Source organism: Stegodyphus dumicola, chromosome 7 (assembly GCF_044657685.1).
Source record: "Stegodyphus dumicola isolate Sdum_Otavi_A_Nest chromosome 7, ASM4465768v1".
NCBI lineage: Eukaryota > Metazoa > Arthropoda > Arachnida > Araneae > Eresidae > Stegodyphus > Stegodyphus dumicola.
The window spans coordinates 34520261-34542118 of NC_140774.1; the positions used below are offsets into that span (position 1 = coordinate 34520261).

The 21858-nt window shown below is 32.2% G+C and overlaps 1 protein-coding gene across 2 annotated transcripts in view; it reads right to left on the minus strand.

The window, feature by feature from the left end:
• Positions 1-21858, minus strand: part of LOC118200918 (integrin alpha-PS2-like) — a 197607-nt gene that overhangs the window by 62201 nt on the left and 113548 nt on the right. For both annotated transcript variants that reach the window (XM_035372909.2, XM_035372908.2), the window contains 7 exons: positions 12131-12195; positions 9577-9625; positions 6282-6368; positions 6096-6184; positions 3552-3658; positions 786-888; positions 541-649 (listed from right to left, as the gene is read on the minus strand). In XM_035372909.2, the coding sequence (XP_035228800.1) occupies positions 541-649; positions 786-888; positions 3552-3658; positions 6096-6184; positions 6282-6368; positions 9577-9625; positions 12131-12195 (609 nt within the window). The remainder of the gene's footprint in view (positions 1-540; positions 650-785; positions 889-3551; positions 3659-6095; positions 6185-6281; positions 6369-9576; positions 9626-12130; positions 12196-21858) is intronic.

The following is a 21858-nucleotide window of genomic DNA, read 5'->3' on the forward strand; positions in this document are numbered from 1 at the left end:
TGTTTTCGCTTAAAAAAACATCGATCAACTGTACAAATTCGGCACTGCGCACATTAAAATTGCTGAGTTGTTCATGATGTGATACAAACAGGCTACCACGTTTGGCGCTTTGGCACACATTTGGCATCTGATGCCCCGTTATCAGAAAATTACCAAACATAAAGTTTATATGATTGAGAAAGAGGGAATTTTAAATAGGATTTTAAACAGGAATACGCGACATTTGAAGTAAGTGGCGATTTTTTCCTTTTCATTAAATTTTATTTCCAATGAAATTTTAGTCATATTTGCTCATCAATGTTAAGGAAAGAATTGGTAATGTCGTGAAAATCATAATATCTTCATTTTGCAGCTAAGCTGATAATGTACTACAGTCGATATCTCAGACCTGAATAACCAGTTAAGTAAGGAAAAAGATTCCGTTCATCGTATTCAAATGAAGTAAACCAAAATACGCACGAAATTCAAAAACAAACTGTTTCTTTTTAATTTTGTTTTTCTCCACTCATCGCAATATTTTCCTTAACTATGCAGACATACCTTCATAACCGTCTCTGTTGATGTCCTTGAGGGATGCCAAGGCTAGTCCAAAGCGACCCCTTGTGTAAGTGCCATTTAGCACACTCTTATTATCTTCGTCGAATATATGCTAATAAAGAAAAGGCAATTTAGTAATTTAACACTCAAAATTAACTACAAAAATACACTCTTTAATATTAAAGGTTTAGCGATTTTTAGTGCTAAGATAGTTTGATGTAGTATGTGATAATGTTTTATTGTATTACCTCAGCATTCTGATAATGTACATAAACACTTCCTTCTTCATACTTGCTTTCTTTTGACTGCAGATCAGTATATAGAGGTGCACCAACCACTATGTCATCCAAACTTCAATAAATAAATTTTAAAAAAAGATTAAAGAAGAAAGTAAAAGTCTTACATCTTCATAAATAATACATGTAAATTCATCAAAATAATTCGATAATTTGTTATACTGAGAGAAATGTTTGAAGACCGTTGCTTATGAAATATGGCTGTTGTCTGCATGAGTTTAAATGCCTGTATCTGATACATAAATTTCCTTAATTGAAAAAACAATATTTCAGCTATAAATCATATATATAATTCAGAGTGCAGACACACTGAAATATTTGTTACTGCTGATATTAGAAAATAATTATAAACCCTATTAGAACAAGAGTAAATTGATGAAGTTAAGATTTTTGAGGTAGTTGAGAATTTCTATGAAACCGACTTAAAATACACCACAAATGGAAGAAGAGTTTGAGAAACATTAATATATTCTACTAAGAAAGGCATCTGAATGGCAATGCAGGACAATTTATCTGAGAAAATCATCATATTCTTCAATAAAATCTGTAACTCTACCCTTCAATAAAATCTGTAAATGTGTGAAAGAACATTGCTGTATTAGAAATAAATTTTTAGGTGCAACTTTTTCCCCTCTGAAATGAGTAAACGATACCTAGATTTAAATTATCAAAGAGAATTTGATAACTTTATGATATCTTGATGGACGATTGAAATTTGCTAAGTAAGCTAACTTCGCCAGAAAAGTTAGCTTCTCTGATGAAGGATTGTACCATGAATAAAGGTACACTCGTGGGGAAAATGTAGTCAATCCTGAAGAGTGTATTTAGAAATTTATGAGCGTTTTGTTATTAGAGAATAATGGTAAGCTGGCTATGCTTATGTTGGAAAACGTTTTACATTTTTTTCATGATTAACCAGTTTATGTCATTCCGATGCTCAGTTTTGTCTCACGAAAATATGGTCAGCCTCCTTATATCACTTATAACAAGAAGAAAAACGCGTTTGCACAATTTGTGCGTTTCGCTACATGACGCACACCAGACAACCTATGTGAACCGTTAGGGTTACCATATAAATGTCAAGAAATAACCAATAAAAATTGTAGCCATCAAGTTTTGATCCTGATTGCTAATTCTTTGAAAGTCTAAATACCATCAAATTTTGTGGAAGGGACAAAAAATTTGTACATTTTCTTTCATTGGTATATCTGGTAGAAAACTGTTCCAAATAGTTGGTTGCTCTAAAAGGGAGCTTTATAAGCTCTAAAAGGGAGCTTAAAGAGCTTTATAAATCCTTTAACTACCGCAGAAAAAAAAAATCGAATGAAATTTTGCGCCATAAAACCAAAACAACCGTATTTCACAATTTCAGGCAAAATATTACATTTTCATTCAGAAGCATTCCATTATTTATTTGAGCAGAAATTTATTTTCGGGCATTATGCTATTTAGGCATTAAATAACCTTCTTTTTTTTTAATCCAGCAGAAAATTATAATACAATAACTGTTAATTTTCTTACATTTCACACATCTCGTTCAGCAGAAACGCATTTGCCATTCCACTGAGTTAACTAACTAATTTGTGTTAACCTTTCATTAATTGATAACATAATTCTTTTGTATTTAGGTGTCATAATTAGAAATAACATACTCAGAAAATGGCATTATTTTGTTTTAAGTTTAAAAACTAAATAAAAGCCTCGAATTTGAGGTATGCAAAAGCATAGTGGAATATGTAAACGCACGAAGAATAACTACAAGAAATTAAATGAAAAATAATCAAGATCCAAGGAAAAATAATCAAGTTTTAAATAACGTCAGATAGGACTTCTTCAGAGCATTTTTATGCTCACACACTAGTGTATCATTTAAGCGTTTTCGAAATTTTCACCGAAATTTATCTGAAAATGTTTTAACCAGGCTTTGATAATCGATCATTAGAATAATTTACGTTCTTGTGTAGCTGTTACACAGCTATAGTAGCTAATACACAGGAGCTATAATGGCTATCACACAGAAGTAAAATTCAAGTAAATTTTAAATACCTTACTCCATGTATTTTAGTTCAAAATATAAGGTAAATAATTTCATATTCTAACTGCTCTGATTATACTTAATAATATTAACATTAGTAATCTAATAATATTAGACCTAATAATATTGCTTTAATTACAAAAAAAAAAAAAAAAACTGAATTTTTGGAGGTGTTAAAAATTTCTGGAATAGATGAACAGCAATATTTATTGAACTTTCATTATTCTGTTACTTTTAGTAATGTTTGAAAGCGAATATCGTTATCAGCGTTTCTCAGAATTGACATTTCGGACTGTGCATTACAGAGGCTGACTGCGAATATTTTTTGATCCCAGGCAGGCCTTTACTTAATTGGGAAGGGACACTTAAAATTCATCTCTCGGAAAATTCCCTGTAGAAGTTGTAGTTGAGAAAAGAGGAGTACGATATTCTCAGATACCACCCCTTGGGTGCTGTCGGCCAAAACCTCAATATATAGTGTAGCCAGATAACGTCTCGTTTGCTTTGCCTAAACTAAATCTGTACTTATAATTTGCTTGTTTTAGTAATCGTAAAATATAGTATTCATAGATATTAGGAGATTTATCGTTAAGGAAAAAAAAACATAAATCACTTTACAGTTTTTATTGCCTTTCAAAAAAAAAGTTTTATGATAAAGAAATGGAAAATAGTATTTTACTTACCCATCTCCATTTACATCCGACACACAAACAGCGTATCCATAATAAGAGCCCATTTGATCTCCACTAATATTTTGTATAATGTTTAGCAACGAATCAAAAATTACTACCTAAAAATAATTCAAATAAAACTCGCTCAGAAATTACTTGATATAGCTTAACAAATTTTTAATTAAATAACTTGTATACGGCAATAGTAAATAATATTAACAAAAATGCGTGTTTCGTGTATGGAATTGTTACACAAATTAATTTAAAGAGTACTTCAAATATTTCACACGATTTTATAAAGTGTTACAAATACAGAATAGGTTTCTGTATAATAAAATTACTCATGCACCGTATAAGGAAAAGTAATAATAATGATTAAACATCATTTATATTACATAATTTTAAGAATAACATTAACGATAGTAAATAAAAAATAACTATTTTAAAAATTATGTATATATATATATATATATATATATATAAATTGTAGTAAGCTCGCCTAAAAGTTACCAAGAGCTGCTGCTCCAAAAGGTTTAACACGTTTTCAAAAAATTAATACACATGAAAATCAAATCATTAGACATGTAAAACATTAATAAAATTAAAAAACAGAAAAAGTTAAAAAGTAAGCGGAAAATGGTAAATTAGCCCAATTCGACTTCCAAACAGGCTTTTCAAGGGAAATTTCATTTATTTGAACGTCGAATCAAGCTAACCCCATTACGCGTTTCGCCGAAACAGACAATTGAAACTTTTTCGCTAAAAATTTTTTTAAATTTAGACAAAGTGTCTTGGAAATTTTAATAGTCTCAATTCTCTGTTCCAATTTCCCGACGCGTCCGCTTTACTGCTTTGCTTGATAAATTATATATATATATATTATGCATTACACATATATATGTATAGAATTACTGCATTTGACTGCGTATAAGACGCACTTTTTTTCTTTGAAAATAGGTCTGAAAAACAGGGTGCGTCTTATACGTTGATACTTGCGTCTTATACGTCGATACTTATTGCGTCGATACGTCGGTTATGAATGGGTCAAAACTTCATGGGATGCTGTGAAAACAGTGACAGTGGTTAACTCATTTAAGAAGTGTGGCCTTAGTAATGCAAAGAATACAATTTGTTGCATGAAGACTCAAATGCTGATTTAGAAGACGTTTTCAAGTGACTCTTCATTTAGCTCTGGAGATGAGTGTCTGGGTTTTGATGAAGAAGATTAAAAGGTGTTCTTTCCCAGATAGATTGGAGATTTGCAGAAAGTATTACTTTGTATTTGTATTACTTTATGTTTAAAATACTGTAAATTCATTATAATAATCAGTAATAAAAGTTTTATCTTTCAAAAATGTGTATAAAAAAGGGGATGCGTCTTATACGCCAGTAAATACGGTATAAAGAATTTAAAATTTGCATCCGATGTTTTGTCTTCATAATATTCTTCTGTAAAAATAACGCTTGAATAGTAATCTCTCTGCCGTTTAAGTGTTTTACTCCAGAATCTTGTGAATTGCATGTAATTTTAGATATACGCTAGAGCTGGACGAGCCGCTCCGAAACTGATTCAAAGAATCTATTCAATTGATATCTATTCAATTGAGTGAATTTAATCAGATTCCATAAAATGGAGTTACAGCTGTTTTACAATTCACGAAGAGCTAGCTTTTGTTGGAAACTTGCCAGGAATAGAGATCTGCTATTCATTCACGAATTGATTCCCTTCACACTTACGCCTAATTGGAAAAAGACGAAGAGCTCTTATTGGAAGTGTTTCAGGAAAGTTAATTTTCCGTTTTAGAGGAGAAAAGAATGCTTATCTTCCCATGTTAAAAAGCGAATTTAATTTTTATCATTTCCCAACATTTAAAAATTATAGTAGAATTTATTGTTAGTTTTATGTAGAACGGAGTTTTTAGAGAATTTTAAACTATAGTTGAAAGAAATCAGTTAAGGGAATTAGTGTTTGATTGAGTTAATTCTTCCGGTCTCAATCCTGTTTGATTCTTTTCGATTTCTTCGCTCCAACATCGCTGACCGGTCCCGATCTCACTGCTCGTTCGATTCCTTTCCATCCTTCGCTCCATCCTCGCTAACCGCTCCTGATCCATTCTTTGCTCCATCCTCGTTAACCGCTTCTGATTCCCTCGTTGTTTCGGATCTCTTAATTAAGATTATTATTAATAAGCGGTGAGTTATAAAAAAGAACAGATTGATTTCGGCCAGCGAATAGTTCCGATCGGATCACTTAAATGAGCGATTTTTCCCATCTCTAATAGACATGCGTCATTTGATACGAACCATATCCAGCAGTGTGTTTATTTCTGAAGGATTATATTTTAAGAATTTTAATTAATGTTTATATTTTAAAGCCTGGGTTTATATTTTTTATTTAAAGTTTATATCTTAAAGTCATGTATTGCTGTTATCACCTACATATTACGAGTAAAAATAGCTTTCTTAATTAAATGGTAGGTTTAGATTAGAAATTCTGGTGTGAAGACTCGGAGGATATATAATATTTTAGAAATTAATTCTTCAATTATTACTTACCTGCCCACTAAGATTATTTCCACGAGGCATGCCGACTACTACCCCTGTGTCACCGTCGGCAGTGAACTTGCCTGCAGCTAAGGAATAGCCTAGGAATACATCACATATAGAATCATTATTAAACAACTGAGACAATTTGGCTTCATTGTTGAATTCAATAAACAAGTCTATCAGTCGTATATTTACCTAGATAACTGTCATCGTATTCTCCAGGAGATTCTTTTGTTTTTCTATCCTCTGTATTTGAAATAAGATCACGTGAGTATACTTGACCTAGCAAGAGAAACACCGGGACTTAGAAAACAAGAAAACAAACTTTTGCCACCTGATATACATGAACAAATTTTTACTTCAACACGCAAAAAGCAACAATATTTTAGTCTGTAAGAAAAACAAAAGTCGCTTTTTACGATTCAAAACTCATTGGTAATTATTCATTTCAATCGAAAATATGATCCTGTCATATACGAACGTTGATTTCCTGGATAACAAGTCAGGAAAAATTTGAGATGTAGATTATGATTTAAACTGGCAAGATGCTTAAAATGATTACATGTCTGATTTCGCGCCTTTGAGCTTGCAAAAGATGCACCCCAAGAAGATTGGAAGCCCTTAATAGCTGAGTCGTATGATTGCTAATTATGGGTTGCTAAACCCGAATTTGGATAATCTCGACAAACGGACTGACTACAGTAAAACTCCAATTATCCGAATTGGGACCCGCCCCCATTCGGATAACTCGATTTTCTCCGAAGAAAGGGTCTACGCACACTTAAATTAATTACTGTATGTTGAAAATGGGAGAAAAAACTATTTTTTAAATGAATAGGGGTTTAATTAATTAAAAGGAAAAAGCTACACTTTTTTACGTACTTGTTATATAGCTTACTGTACAGTACTTACAAATGCCGAAAGTCATTGCTTGCTGAACATCTCAGTCAAAGTAAGCTGTTTGACTGTCATCATCCATTTTCGGGCAGCCAAATCGCGCATCCGCTTGACAAAATGAGAAATTGCATGTGGTCACATGGGGCTGACGCTCCATCCACTTCAACGCAGTTTCAAAGCCAGCAAACGCTTCGCTAACTGATCTGATGGTCCCGTGTCTGCTTCAACTTCGACATTAAGGTCATCTTCTTCCTCTACATTTTCTTCTCTCACACGTTCAATCAGTCCATCATCATTTAGAATTTGAAACCCAGGATCTGACGAATCCCACAGCATCCATTCTGTTGTATCCTCAGAACTTTCTGAATATCCAAGAAATTTAAAAAGAAAGTTTCTTAATTAAAGTGACACGTCGTCCTAATCTTCTCCTGTCTCTTCCCTTTCCTTTTCTTGAGCTTCTTTTTCCTTTTCCTCCTTTTCTTTCTCTTCTTCAGTTGATTCTGAAATTCTGAAAGCGGTTCGTATAATCAGCGATTCGGTTAGTCGGAGTTCGGATAATTGGAATTGTACTGTACATGGGCGTTTTGGGGATTTTTCCGTATAAGAAATGTGAATATGCGCCAGTTTCCATTAGAAAGTCTTCCACGTAGGCAACTCCTCCGTTAAGCAGACATCCCTAATCCGCTTTGTTATAATCCTAATAAGTCAATGCAATCACAAATAAATTATGAATTGGTAAAGATTTTGTTTTTAATATTGCGAACTGTCAAATAATTGTTCTATTTAACGATTTTTATTCGGTTCATATAGAAAGCGTACTAGCATTCAAACTACTCATTTTTAGGTCATTTATTACATTTTAGAGAACTCGCACGTAGGAAAAACGGTTTTCATGTTAGTTTTTGAGAAAAGTTTCAAATGGTTTGGAATTTTACGTTAAATTTTATAGTATTAAATGTGTTATGAAATCCTTTCTCCTGATAAACAAGATAATGTGTAAGAATTATTACGGTATTAGCTATAACTGCGAAAAAATTCGCACGTTTTTCTTTCGTTGATCGTCGATATCTAAAAAAAATGCGAAAAAGTGCACGGAAATATTACGGCTCGTTTTATCGTCAATTATCGTTAATTACTGGCATTTTTACAAATAATTACCACTTAGAATTTTTCAAAATAACTTAGTTAAATGTATACTATACAGTAGTAGTATAAAGCTTTTTCGAATGGCTTAAAATAGGTAGGAAAGTTCCGAAAATTTCTCGGCACATATTCTGGAGCCTTGTAATTCGTTGATTGCGAAATACCCGGATTAAGTTATTACAGTGCGAGAGGCCTCTTTCTGCTTACGTAGAGCAAATATAGTATTTAAAAAAGACATCGAAGATTCAATTCAATTTAAAAAAGACTCAATCATAACTTGAGAGTGGAAAAAAAAACTGCTGTTCTGCAACACTCAACGAAAATCAAGCAGTTCCAACACAATGAATTGACGCTACAGTTTTCGAAAAAAGCCTAGTAATTTAGTTCTTACAGAACAATAAATTCATGCACACTGAAAATTTGAATACTTTTATTAGAATTTTCATCGTAGTGTGTTGTTTATTACTGAAAGTAATACTAGTTGATATTCAGCCTTTATTGTTATACAAGAGGATTCAAAAAGTGTTCAGATAATAATATGGGAATTAGAAAGTTTACTTAAAGAGGAATTTCTTATAATAGACGAATCTGTTCGTAAGAATAAATCACACAAATCTGACGAAATTTCCGAATTTTAGGTCATAAGTGACGCGAATATTCGTGTTTAGTGTATTTTTCAGTAGATTTTAGTGTGTGTTACATTATAAACAAACTTGAGTGCTTTTCTTTTTCCTAGCTATATCGTAAAGGATCCGGCTTCACATAATATTTTTAGCTATAAATTCTTCTTGTAATTATTAAGTAACACTGCTAAATAAATAAATCTGGATATTCGTTAGCGAAATCATATGCGTTTTTGTTTGACTGTTTATTGAATAAAGTGATGTTCTAGTTTAATCTGAAATATTTAAACCTGAGTATCAATCTGCTGTTAAATTTTTGACTGAATAAGGTCTTTATCCCCTTCCCACCCAAAAAAAAAAAAAAAAAAAAAAAAATCAATGTTTGTATCATGCGATTTCGATTTGTCTTCTGCGATTTTGATTCGTCTTCTATATGGAAAGAATAAATATTAAAATTTCGCATAGGTCGATTATCCGTAGATAAGAGTTTCGTGAAAGTCGACCTTTAGATGTTCTAACATCAGAAAATATTGCTGGTATCCAGGAGCAAATATTGAGACATAGTAAGTCAAGGAGATAACAGCAAGATAGCGTTATTTAAATACCATCATGTAAATTTGTCCATATTTTTCAATCAAAAATAAGTATAAGACGATTTGAACTTTTTTTTTTTTTTTTTTTTTCTCGTACAGTTTGAAATGCTTTTGGAGCAGCCCATATTAAAAAGGGGAAAGTAAAAATAAAATGTAGAAATAATTTTACTTCAAGCTATTTTAAATATTTTTCAGTTTTATTTTTACAACTGATCAAGTTATAAATTGCCCTACCTTGCAAATACCAACTTCCAGGAGCTCCAACAAACAACTGCCTTCCACTCTAGAAAGAAATAAATGCGAAAATAAAAGCATAAATATTACATTTTTTTATGTATTATAATTTCTAAAGCTGTCATTTGTTAAGATGCAAAGCATGTATATTTTAAATTTTGAAGAGATATTCGTAGTTATTAAGTTTTTTTAATGAGAAGTTTTTACTTCCTTGTACGAAGTAAAAAGGAAGTATTGTAATCGCGAAAAGTTTCAGGCAGCATATTTCAACGAAAATATTCATTTTGACCGCTATCGAATGCAATTTAATGATGCTTTTGCGTGATATCTGTACGTAAGGACAGAATAAAATACTCTTTTCCTTCAAAAAAATTATAAAACTGCTTTAAAATGAATTCTGAAGAGAATTTTTCGTGGCGTCTGTACGAACGTATGTACGTACTTGCGTACGTATGTACGTACGTATCTCGCATAACTCAAAAACGAGTAGCCTCAGAACGTTGAAATTTTGTATATAGGACTGCTATAGCATGTAGACGTGCACCTCGTATTTTGGTTACAATCGGATGCACCAAACGTATATAAATATATTTATATCCACTCAGTTACCCGGCTCAGTGATCTCAGTTTCTTTACTCTTATATGTTTGTAAATTGTACATTTTTTGCTTTAAATATGATTGTATTATGTTGTTTTAATTTTCCGGTTAAGGTTTTTATGCCTTTGGTAAATCTGTATGCAATATTTTTAGAATTATCAACAATTTTAAAGTTCTCTGAGTGCCGCTAAGCCCTTTTTTTATGGCGGCCATTGATGTTTACATTTGAAACAGGAGACTAGTGGATTTGATGCCAATCTAGAGAAACTTAGCTTCGCAACAACAAAGATAACGCATTCATTTATTATTGCCAATTAAATCATGCTTAATTCTTTCTGGAATTTTTTCGAGGAAATAAGTGTTTAAGATGTACTTCGTAATTTTTAATATAGATATTTTGAGCTTTTATGTATTTTTGCCTTCTCGCGAAGTGAGAACTGAATTAATAAAATGAGAAATACTCAATCGTCTGTGAAAAACTGTTCCTTTTTTGTTTTGTTTGCTTAATTTCTTTTGTACATCATTCTAGCTTTATTATTGTATTTGAATAGAACATGTCGCAACGATTAGATAATTCTATTCTTTAAATGATATAAATTTTGTGCATTATGAGTTATAATATGAACGAAATATATATGTTAACTGTTATATAATTATTGGATTATATAACAGTTAACTTAGTTTCCGTTATATAATTATTATATAAGTTAACTGTTATATAATTATTAATATTGTTAAGTGAATCTAGCGCCAGAGTGTCGCTATGGTAAACAAATACTAGAGTGAATTTTAAAGAATGCATTTATTCTATTGTGGTTTATGCGCTGTCGGCGAAGTAGATTTAATTCAATCCAATAAGTTTAAATGAAATGTAAGAAAAAGTGCGTATAATTTAATATTCCGTACAAGGAAGTCATGTGGTGTACACATCAGATTTTTTTATTTAAAAATTCCAATTGATAAAATTCGAAAAAATATTAAAAAACTAATTACTTCCTTGTACGAAGTAAAGAATGGAAGTAACAGATGGCTATGCCAACATATTATTGAAATAAAATGTATAGCATAATTTAAGTAGATATTCAAAGTATTTATTTACATTAATGAAATCAAATTAGCGCGTATTATTTCCTGTAAAGACTGATTTAAAGTAATACTAATACTAACTGGATTTGATGAGCAGTTCATTCATTAAAATTTAAATAATGCATTATTTACTGATTGTTATCGTTAAATATTTTGTATTTATACACGCAAAAATGGAAGGTTTTGATTAATTTTATAGGCTATCAGTATATTTGTTTGTACGCAAGTTTTTTTGAGTGCTAAGACAGCCATGTTATTTTTATTTTGAATATCTAAGCCTCTTTTTAAAGCTGTAGTCTCTGATGTTCAAAGAAGAAATTCAAGAAGAAATTACATCGTAACTGCATGCATGAATTTCTAAATTATATACTTTATTGGAAAATCGCGGTCAAGTGTCAAAATATGACGCAACTTTTCTGCTCTCTTACTCATGTGAAATAAAGTTACGTTACGCTCGTTTAATACTTGAAATTTTATTGTGGACATACACTATTGAGTCGTGGCGCCATCTAGTGAAGTCCTAAGGAAGTTTTCATACAAATCGACCAATGTCTTCCAATTTGAAAGGACGTCTTCTTACAACGTAAAACTCGCAGCTCTTGTATAATTAAGTTAAATTCTGCATTAAAATATCGAAATTTAAAATAAGATACTGTAAGGAACACAAATTATCCGCATAATTTTGGCGGCTGAAACAAAGAATGGTAAATATTCCTTAATTATTGATTTATAAAATTTGAATACTGTATTTTATACACGTTTAATTTTGACAGCATTTCTGAATATACAAAGGCGATAATACAATTTGTTTTTCTTTGCTGTCTCAGATGATCAAATAATGTTAATGTTATTTATTTTAAATCTAGTTACCTCCGTCAAAGCTGCCGAAAAGCCTGCTTGACAATGGCCTTGTCTGTGCAAACCCCAAGATGATGCTGAAAAAGAAGTTATGCTTATCATTCCTAACATAGTCATAACATACATATAACAAACTAGAAAAGGAAAACAAGAATTTTCAAAACGGGTAAATATAAATGCAAAAATAGTACTTGATTTCGCAGTGAAGACAAATACAACATGATAAATACTAAACATTTTATAATTAAAAAAGCGCTTAATGGGTTAATAATTTTTTTAATTATTCCTCAAACTAGGATCTTCTTTCAGTAATTAAATATCAGTCATGAGCTACTTATTAAAAACGAGCTTTGAACTATTTTTCAGAATAAATTTCTCATTTAGTAAATATACAAAACATTCACTCAAACAGCATGAGTAATTAATATAAAACTTGTTTATCAAATACAGCAATGATAATCTAAGTCGATTACGTTTTCAATAATTAACTATGAATGTTTTGGAGTGTTTTATTTTTGAGAGGTGTTAAAAGTTTAAGAGTCGCAAGGCCTAATGTGACGGCTTATTTGTTTACATTTGAAGCTTCTAGTAGTGTGTCCCATAGAAATAAGAATAAATGGAGTAAGCATTCTCCGTATGTTCCCGGTAACTTAGCCGACAACCACTTAGCCGACGGGACACTTAACCAACACCAGTTAGCCGACAAGACATTTGGCCGACAGGGACACTTAGCCGACAGTGCATTTAACCGACATGGACACATAGCCGACAGGACATTTAGCCGACAGGACGTTTAGCCGACAAGAACAATTAGCCGACAGAACATTTAACCGACACGGACACTTAGCCGACATGACATTAAGTCGACAATGAGCGCACTCTTGCCAATGCTTTTAGATTTCTAAATACTTTCACATTTCATTACTACTTTGCTCAATACATCACACTACATTCATTCCCGTATGAAGTTGTTTCGCTCCTCCCACTAATGAAATAATTTCCTTTCCCTGTCAGGAAGTAGAATGATTCGCCCTACTCCTCGCCACACTGGAACTATTTTTTATTTTTTATTTAAAATGCTATTTACACCCTCAGAATGCTATTTACAGGTTACGCATCGCATATTTATTAATCTGGGTTAGGGCTCCGGTTCGGGAATTCGTACCTCGTGGCCTGCGGCCACCTAATAGAAGTAGGTTTGGTTTATGTAATTACGGCAAAGCCAGAGGGCTATCTGCCGAAGGGAGGGATACCTTCGTGGAGGACTTTCTAAGGTAAACTGGCTCGTATAAATGTTACACATGGGGAAAACCACGAAAACAACCATGCAGCCTGTCCGTTTCCGGGATTCGAAATTGACAGAACTGCCAGTGAATGAAAGCCATGAAACGTCATGGTATGACGTCACGACTCATCTTGTCCTCTGCCATAAAGGGACTTCTTAGTTTTGTTTACATTCTAATCGGCGTTGGCTACATGTTAGCTATTCATCAGTGAACGTTTATAAGACTCCTGTTTTAATTTTATTGCTTAATATAAAAAGAAATTTCTGCTTTGTATATCGAAAAATCACAAGGATTGTAAATAACTCTTTCAAATTTAATAAAATCTAGGTACACACAAATGTGTAAATGGTACCTATAACACAAATGTATTATATGGTAAAACCTGGAAGATCACTGGAAGTTTCAAAAGCAGATCAATGCAAGTAATAAGACATTTTTCTCAGCCTCTAAATATTTGCTTTCATATTCAGTGTAATTTTGTTTAACACTATGTTTCGTAGTCTTAAACGTACGCTGTATGGCGGATAAGTTTTGACGTCATGTTTCTGACATTTCCTTGTCTTCATTTTTGTGATGTATTTGGTGTTTTAGGATTTTCTGTATTTTAAATTTTTAATGAAGAAGTTTTAAGTTTTTATACATTTTTGCCTTCCCGCGAAGTGAGACCTGAATTGATTGAATGAAAAATATAGCTCTAATAAAATTCCAGAAAATAATTTAAATGAAGTGTAAGAAAAATATGTATAATAGGCCATATAAGGAAGTTGTGTGGTTTCCACATCAGATATTTTTATATATGTTAAGTGGATTTTTAGTTGCGTCCGAATGCTTTACCAAAATTAATTAATAATATAATAATTTTCTTTGCACAAAATAAACATTGTAAATATTTTATATTTGTGAACATTTTCTTTTCACAAAGCTCTTTCAATTAAAAATGAGCTTAAATTTTTATCTTCATGTTTCATTTCAAATTGAAAATCATTTTTTTGGCTTGTTCTTTTTCTCTTCCGATCATTTTAAATATTTAATTATGCATTAATAGTGACTACAGCTTAGATTTAAAATGAAAACTTTAAATAAGATATTAAATTAAACGATTCAGATTTAAAGATTCGCTGTGCTATTCTTTTAAAATAATAAATTTTTACACATATAAATGAAATTATTTTTAGAACCCCTTTACAAAATTTAATTTGAATTTATTTTAATTTGAATTTTTTAAATAACAGTAAATCAAATAAGAATCTTTAAATATTAAAATTTGAAAATTTTATACAGTTGCACCTATTTTTTCGTAATATGCAAAAAACAGAAATAAGAGACAATTTGCATTTACTTTTTACTGATGCATTTACTTTTACAAATCATTAAGAAACTAATGTATTATTATAAATCTGCATGCATTATTTTTTCGATTTAAAATACACCCTTTTTCTCATATAAACGGTGCTAAAATCGAAATGCGTCATTATTGCAAATTTTGCAATAAGCGAAATTTTTCCAAAGCAATCAACTTCTCTAGTTTTTAAATTTAAGTTGATGTATTATTTTTAATAAAGAAAATAATCAGTTGTATTGAAATGCATTCGAAGAAGTCTGTCTTTTGGCTTTTAATTAAGTGAGTAACGATAAATAGCTTTTAAACCAAATAGGTCAAGAAAAATATTATTCCAGTTATTCTTAATTTTAAAAATTCTATTTCTGACATTTTGAATTGAGCATTGCTTAGGAATTAAATATTGACTTCAATCCGAATTTGATCATACATACTGTAGGAAAAAACTGATGCTAATTAAACACGCAAGTTCTGGGTGCAATGTCTCATGTTTTCAATATACTCATACGAAGAAGTTAGATACTCAAGAATGGTCAATGTGTATGGTTAATTTAAAAGGACGGGGAGAGAAGTTGTAATTGGATCCTTCTGACGTGTTGTCAGGTGTTAGCTTGAGCCGAATTATAGTAAGAATATTATAAATTGATACTATTTTCGTTCGTTAACAGACTATAAATAAAAGTATTAAAACGTGATGTGTTTTGTTATCTACCATTAGCCATTCAGCCCCACGTTACTAAACTGAGTTCTGAAATCAGTGCGGACGTGACAAGTCCGAGATGCAGTAAGATGCCATTAAGGCTTCATTCAGTCGATGGTTTTGAGATCATAAAGCTTTGTGGTTTAAGGCATAAAAGTCCATAAACGATAAACTATACAAAACTGTGGGAAGAATATCGCACCTATAATGATGTGTGATTGAGAATATGTATCTCAAGAATGTCCAGCAATAACTTATGTGTTGTCTTCGGCCACTTACGTCTGCTGTGTCACCACTATATCTACACAATAAACCTCTACAATTCTATTACAGCTATTTCCCAATCATCAAGACATTTTCAAATTTTATTACATATAAGTATGTTAAAAAATCTTATTTGTTCTGATTCTTCTTAACCTTTTGAGCAATACTGCGACAGAGACCAGTTGGTAATCGAAACTTGTGACTGTCAGAGATAGAGGAATTAATATTGGCTTTGCACATATGCGGGGTCTTCACGGTATTTATGAAAATAAAAGAGCTGTTTTTTAAGATGCTTTAAATTTAACCATCAATTTAAGTATTAGTACTCCAAAGTGTTGCTGGAAGTCCATTTTCATAACAAGCTTTCATCTTAAATGGAGGATATACTTCATTTTGTCATGCTGGGCACACTAAAAATTCTTTTCTTCTATTAACCATACACCACCTTCCGAGTCTTTTATATTCACAAATTTTAAAATATATCAATTTTTATCTGGCCTCGGCAAATTTGAAAATTATCCTATTTCGTTTCAATCTCAGATCACTCAACTTGTGTAACTATTCGAAATAAGTATCTCGGAGAAAACATTTAAATTATTTTTGTGTGTGTGTCCTGCTTTTGATGGCGCTCAATTATGCTTAACAGAATGATTTTAAAAAACTAGACCTAACTTAGCAAATTTATCTGTTTTTAGTATATAGTCTTGACTTCTGTCTTTGCTAAATGCATGTAATGTTTAGTTTACTACTCCATTTTGTACATTTGTGGTGCACGGAGTGTTTGTGTACTTACTGAAATTTTACAAAAGTGCTTTTTACTTCCTTGTACGAAGTAAAAAGGAAGTATTGTAATCGCGAAAAGTTTCAGCCAGCATATTTCAACGAAAATATCCATTTTGACGGCTATCGAATGAAATTTAACGATGTTGTTGCGTGATATCTGTACGTAAGGACAGAATAAAAGACTCGTTTCCTAAAAAAAAAAATTAAAAAACTGCTTTAAAATTAATTCTGAAGAGAATTTTTCGTGGCGTCTGTACGAACGTATGTACGTATGTGCGTACGTACGTACGTACGTACGTACGTATCTCGCATAACTCAAAAACGAGTAGCCTAAGAACATTGAAATTTTGTATATAGGACTGCTATAACATGTAGATGTGCACCTCGTATTTTGGTTGCAATCGGCCGCACCAAACGTATATAAATATATTTATATACTCGTATATCCACTCTGTTACCCGGCTCAGTGATCTCAGTTTCTTTACTCTTATATGTTTGTAAATTGTATATTTTTTGTTTTGAAAATGATTGAATTATGTTGTTTTTATCTTCCGGTTAAGGTTTTTATGCCTTTAGTAAATCTGTATGCAAAATTTTTAGAATTATCAACAATTTTAAAGTTGTTAAGTGCTGCTAAGCCTTACAAGAAAGGTAACGCCTTCATTTATTATTGCCAATTAAATCATGCTTAATCCTTTCTTGAATTTTTTCGAGGAAATAAGTGTTTAAGATTTACTTCGTAATTTTTAATACAGATATTTTGAATTTTTTTTTTTTTTTTTTTTTTTTTTTTGTATTTTTGCCTTCTCGCGAAGTGAGAACTGAATTAATTGAATGAGAAATACTCAGTCGTCTGTGAAAAACTGTTTCTTTTTTGTTTTGTTTGCTTAGTTTCTTTTATACATCATTCTAGCTTTATTTTAGTATTTGAATAGAATATGTGGCAACGATTAGATAATTCTATTCTTTAAATGATTTTGTGCATTATGAGTTATAATATGAACAAAATATAATACTGTTAAGTGAATCTAGCGCCAGAGTGTCGCTATGGTAAACAAATACTAGAGTGAATTTTAAAGAATGCATTTATTCTATTGTGGTTTATGCGCTGTCGGCGAAGTAGATTTAATTGAATTTAATAAGTTTAAATGAAATGCAAGAAAAAATGCATCTAATTTAATATTCCGTACAAGGAAGTCATGTGGTGTACACATCAGATTTTTTAGTATTCATTTTTCTGAGGACGGTGTAAATGTCGCCAAAATAGTATGGTTTTTTAGAGTTTCACAGAAGAAAATTATGGTTTTAGAGGTTTTCCCAATTGGCAAAATTTGAAGACCACTAGAATAGTGTGATGAGAATAAAGATATATTTTAAGATATGTGATAATAATTACGTTTGCTCAAAGATGAAATTAAAAATGAGAGTGCAGTGAATCTTCTCTGAAACGACCACACATTCCAGATAATTCTAATAATTCTTTTTGGAAGTTATCTTCATAGATAGGTGGTGCTAAATACTGATGTTTACTTATATTTAAAGAAATAATAGTTACTATCAAAGATGGTCTTCCTAGGAAAGTGGTTGTCACGAGAGAGTTCACTGTATTTTACTTCGGGCAAAAAGTAAAATCGTGGAACTGAGTAAATAGTTAAATCAATACCGACACGAAATTCAACGACTACAAAGATCTTTAAGTTTTGAAGATGATGAAAGAAAAACATGCCTTTTAACTGATATTCACGATAAAAAGATAAATATGTTTTCCATTTTCTTTCCGATATATTTTCATTATAGTTTCATTATATTTATACGACTGAGATGAGCATCAATTTCTCCATCCGCTTATCGTTTCTTTGTCTATTATTTATTTTGTTAATTTTTGGTCTTGAATAGGTCAGTGTACAAAAATTATTTACTGCAAAATAAAAATGATATTTTTAACTAGAAACTATCTCTAGAACTTTTAGCTTTCGTATCAGTGCAGTATAATTGATCAGCCCGGACAAGATTACTTGTGCATAATGTAACCATTTAAAAACATAATTAGCGTTTTTTCTTTAAAATTATTTAACTGGTTTCTGCCATCAAAGTTTATATTTTTGAAATGTTTGCTCTGAAGCCATGATAAAACCTCATTTGCGTTGTAAGTTCAACGTCTGGAGCAATTTTCAGTGGTCAGCAGTATAATAATTTGTCGTATGAGAGTTTAATTTGATCTAATAAGGGCTTCTGTAGATATTGTATGTCAGTATTTATTATTGTATTTCCTAGTGTTTTAGCCTAATATTCGAGGGCTTAGAGCAATTAAAATACATTCACACTTCATTTTTTATGGTATCTCAAGATGATAAATATTATAATCATTCAAATCAACTCATAAACAATGGAACATTTCTTCCAATGACCCACGCGTATTACTCGTATTTTTCTCCGTCAAGATTTTTGTGAAGGATAGTATTGGATGCGTTTGGGCTTCTATATTTCAACGTGTTATGCCCCTTTCTCTCTTGACCCACGATCTGTAACATATAAATTGTTAATTTATATCTCAGAAAGATTTTGCAGATGTAGTAATTCTCCTGTGCTGAGTTAGCGGATACGGAGACATGACTGTAAACAGTTTTCGATTTCAGATTACAGATGCAAGTTAATTACGCCGCAAATGTCATTCATATAATTTTCATTCATAATCTGTTTATGGAAGCAAACGTACAGTAGAGCGGTGAAAAAAAAAGGAGTAGGCGGAAGGAAGAAGTTATAGCCTTTACGGGGTTTGTGCCAGGACCTTGGCATCTTGTTTTGTAGCTGATGCCAATTCCTTCAGGTAAAAGGGTCCATGACCGATTTGGCATCGTTTCCTGAGTTCTGGCTTGGGCTCGAGCCTTGGTTTTGAGCGCTGATCTCTCACTTCTTTGACACCTGTCACTAAAGAGGGAATACTCAGTTCAAATAAATGCGAGAGGCTTTGTTTAGCGGTCTAATACGTTAAAGCAATAAATTACCTTCTCTTTCATACACATTTTTTTTCATGCAGTTTGTAACAACACAGAGAGTTTTAACGTCTTGTCCTGATATCTATAACTACATCTCTAACATACTTATTTAGCGTATTATGGTCTACATAACTTATTTAGCGTATTATGGTCATTTAGTCTAATATTAAGGATCTATGCTGACAAGAAAGGTCTTCTAACCTTGAATGTTTAAATGATTTTGAATATAATATATATATATATATATATATATATATATCGGGTTTAAACGATAGTTTTCCCCCACCGCAAACAACTCAGCTCGCGTTGGCGTGTTTAATTATATTTTGTCAAACGATTTTTGACATTTGAAAAAAAAAAAAAAAAAAGACTTGCTTTTGAACACTGTGATGGGAAATTTGTGAAAAAATATCGTTAGAATTAAGTACGAGGTGTCTCAAATCATCACGCTATCAGATTAGAACCGTCATTTACTTCCAATTCTGTTGCAAAATGTCAGCTACAGAATGTCACCAAATCATATGCACAGCTTTAGGTACTAATATTGATTGTATCATTGTACTGTGAGGGTTTGGTACCGAAAGTACAAATACAAAGACTATGACATTCAAGAAGCAGAGCGCTCTGGCCGATCTACTGATGTTGATGAGGTCCGCCTGAGAGAACTTTTGAAAGAAGAGCTGTATGCAACCATTCGAGAGCTTGCTATGGTATTAGACGTTAATGCCATGTCCATTAGTCGCGTTAGTGCTCTTCCATTGCACAAACTTGATGTACAAGTTCAATCGCTCGGTGCCGCAGAAGCTGAATCAAGTAGATAAGGACAGACGTTGTTCGGGGCCTTCATTATTCTGTTCGAATATCAACGCAAGGACAAAAGTTTGGACCGGATCATCACTTGTGATGAAAAGTCGATTTGTGTCAGTAACACAGGCCGATAAGAGAGTTGGTCTGCGCTGGGTGAGCCCGTAAGCAGCATCGCAAAATGCAATTTGATTAACAAAAGATCATGTTTTGTTTCTGGTGGGATTGCCGTGGTATATCCACAAAGAGTATCTGAAAGAAAGGTAAAATCTTCGACAGTAAGGTGTATACAGCGAGATGCTAATCAGTGTTGATGCTGCTATCAAGGGAAAACGCCGAATGATGTTCCGGTGCAAAAAGGTAACGTATGGTGCAAAAAGGTCAAATAATGCCAGACCAATCTTTTGCTACACCTATCCTCTTCGCTCCTTCGGACTGCTACCTTTTTTCAATCCTGCAGCTATTTCTTGCTGGTGCTATCTTTCATTCTGCACAGGACGTCCGAAATGATGTTGATCTGTTTTTGGACACGCGGCCACTAAGTTTCTGGGCAGAAGGCTTTGGTTAAACTACCAAAACGTTGGCAGAAAATCATAGATTTGGGTGGTGATTACTACTCGCTCTAAAGGGAGCGCTTTCATATTTTTCTCTAACTTTATTAAGAACGTTTTTTGACGGAAAACTTTCTTTACAACCAGATATATATGTATCCATTTATCATGTCCGTGAAACCAATCATATTTAAACTTTAAAGGATCATCATTTTTATTGCTTTTATGTGTAACAAAAGGTCATTTATCAGTTTGTATTCAAGGATCGATTGTGAGGAAACGCGATAATCCCCAAATTATTGTGCATCTGCTAGAGGAAAATTATGTAGTACGCAATGCTGATGTAGCGGCAGTGTCATTTTTCTGGTAAATTTTACAGGGTGTACAAAAACTGCATTTTTAGTTTTAGAATATATTACCCAAGATTTGTTAATCGTTTCATTATTTGTTAATGTTCTGTGGCCCAATGAAGATGTCAAATGTCTTCTACTGCGTCCAATGGACCTAAGGTCTACGTTTTTTGTATCTTTTTAGGCTAATAATACAGCTTGACTGCTAAGAAAGATCGTTAATTCTTTTCTGTGACTGGCCAACAACCTGGGTCAGACAAACCAAAAGTTTTTAAGTCTTCTTTCTGTTGCCCACATGCATTTAAATGAGAAAATACTTCATATCCTAATTTTATGCCCTTTAGATGTTTGTTTGAGGTCGATGAAGAAGGTTGCTCTCTCAGTTACTGAAATATAGTTTGTTTGAGGATGATAGATGAAGATTCTTCATCTTAGTCATTCAAATTGTATGATATATCACTATCCTTTAGAATCTTGGCACCATCGGAAGTTGCGGCAGGGTCTGACGGTTCATCTTTTCCATGAAGCGATGTTTTCATTCTAGCTGCAATTCGTTTTCTCTGTTCGGTCTTATCTTTTGCTCTTTTTCAATATTCTGCCCCTGAGACGCTCCCATGATTTCTTTTACCCTAAATAATATACAGTGTAACTTGCCTTAATAAGAAAA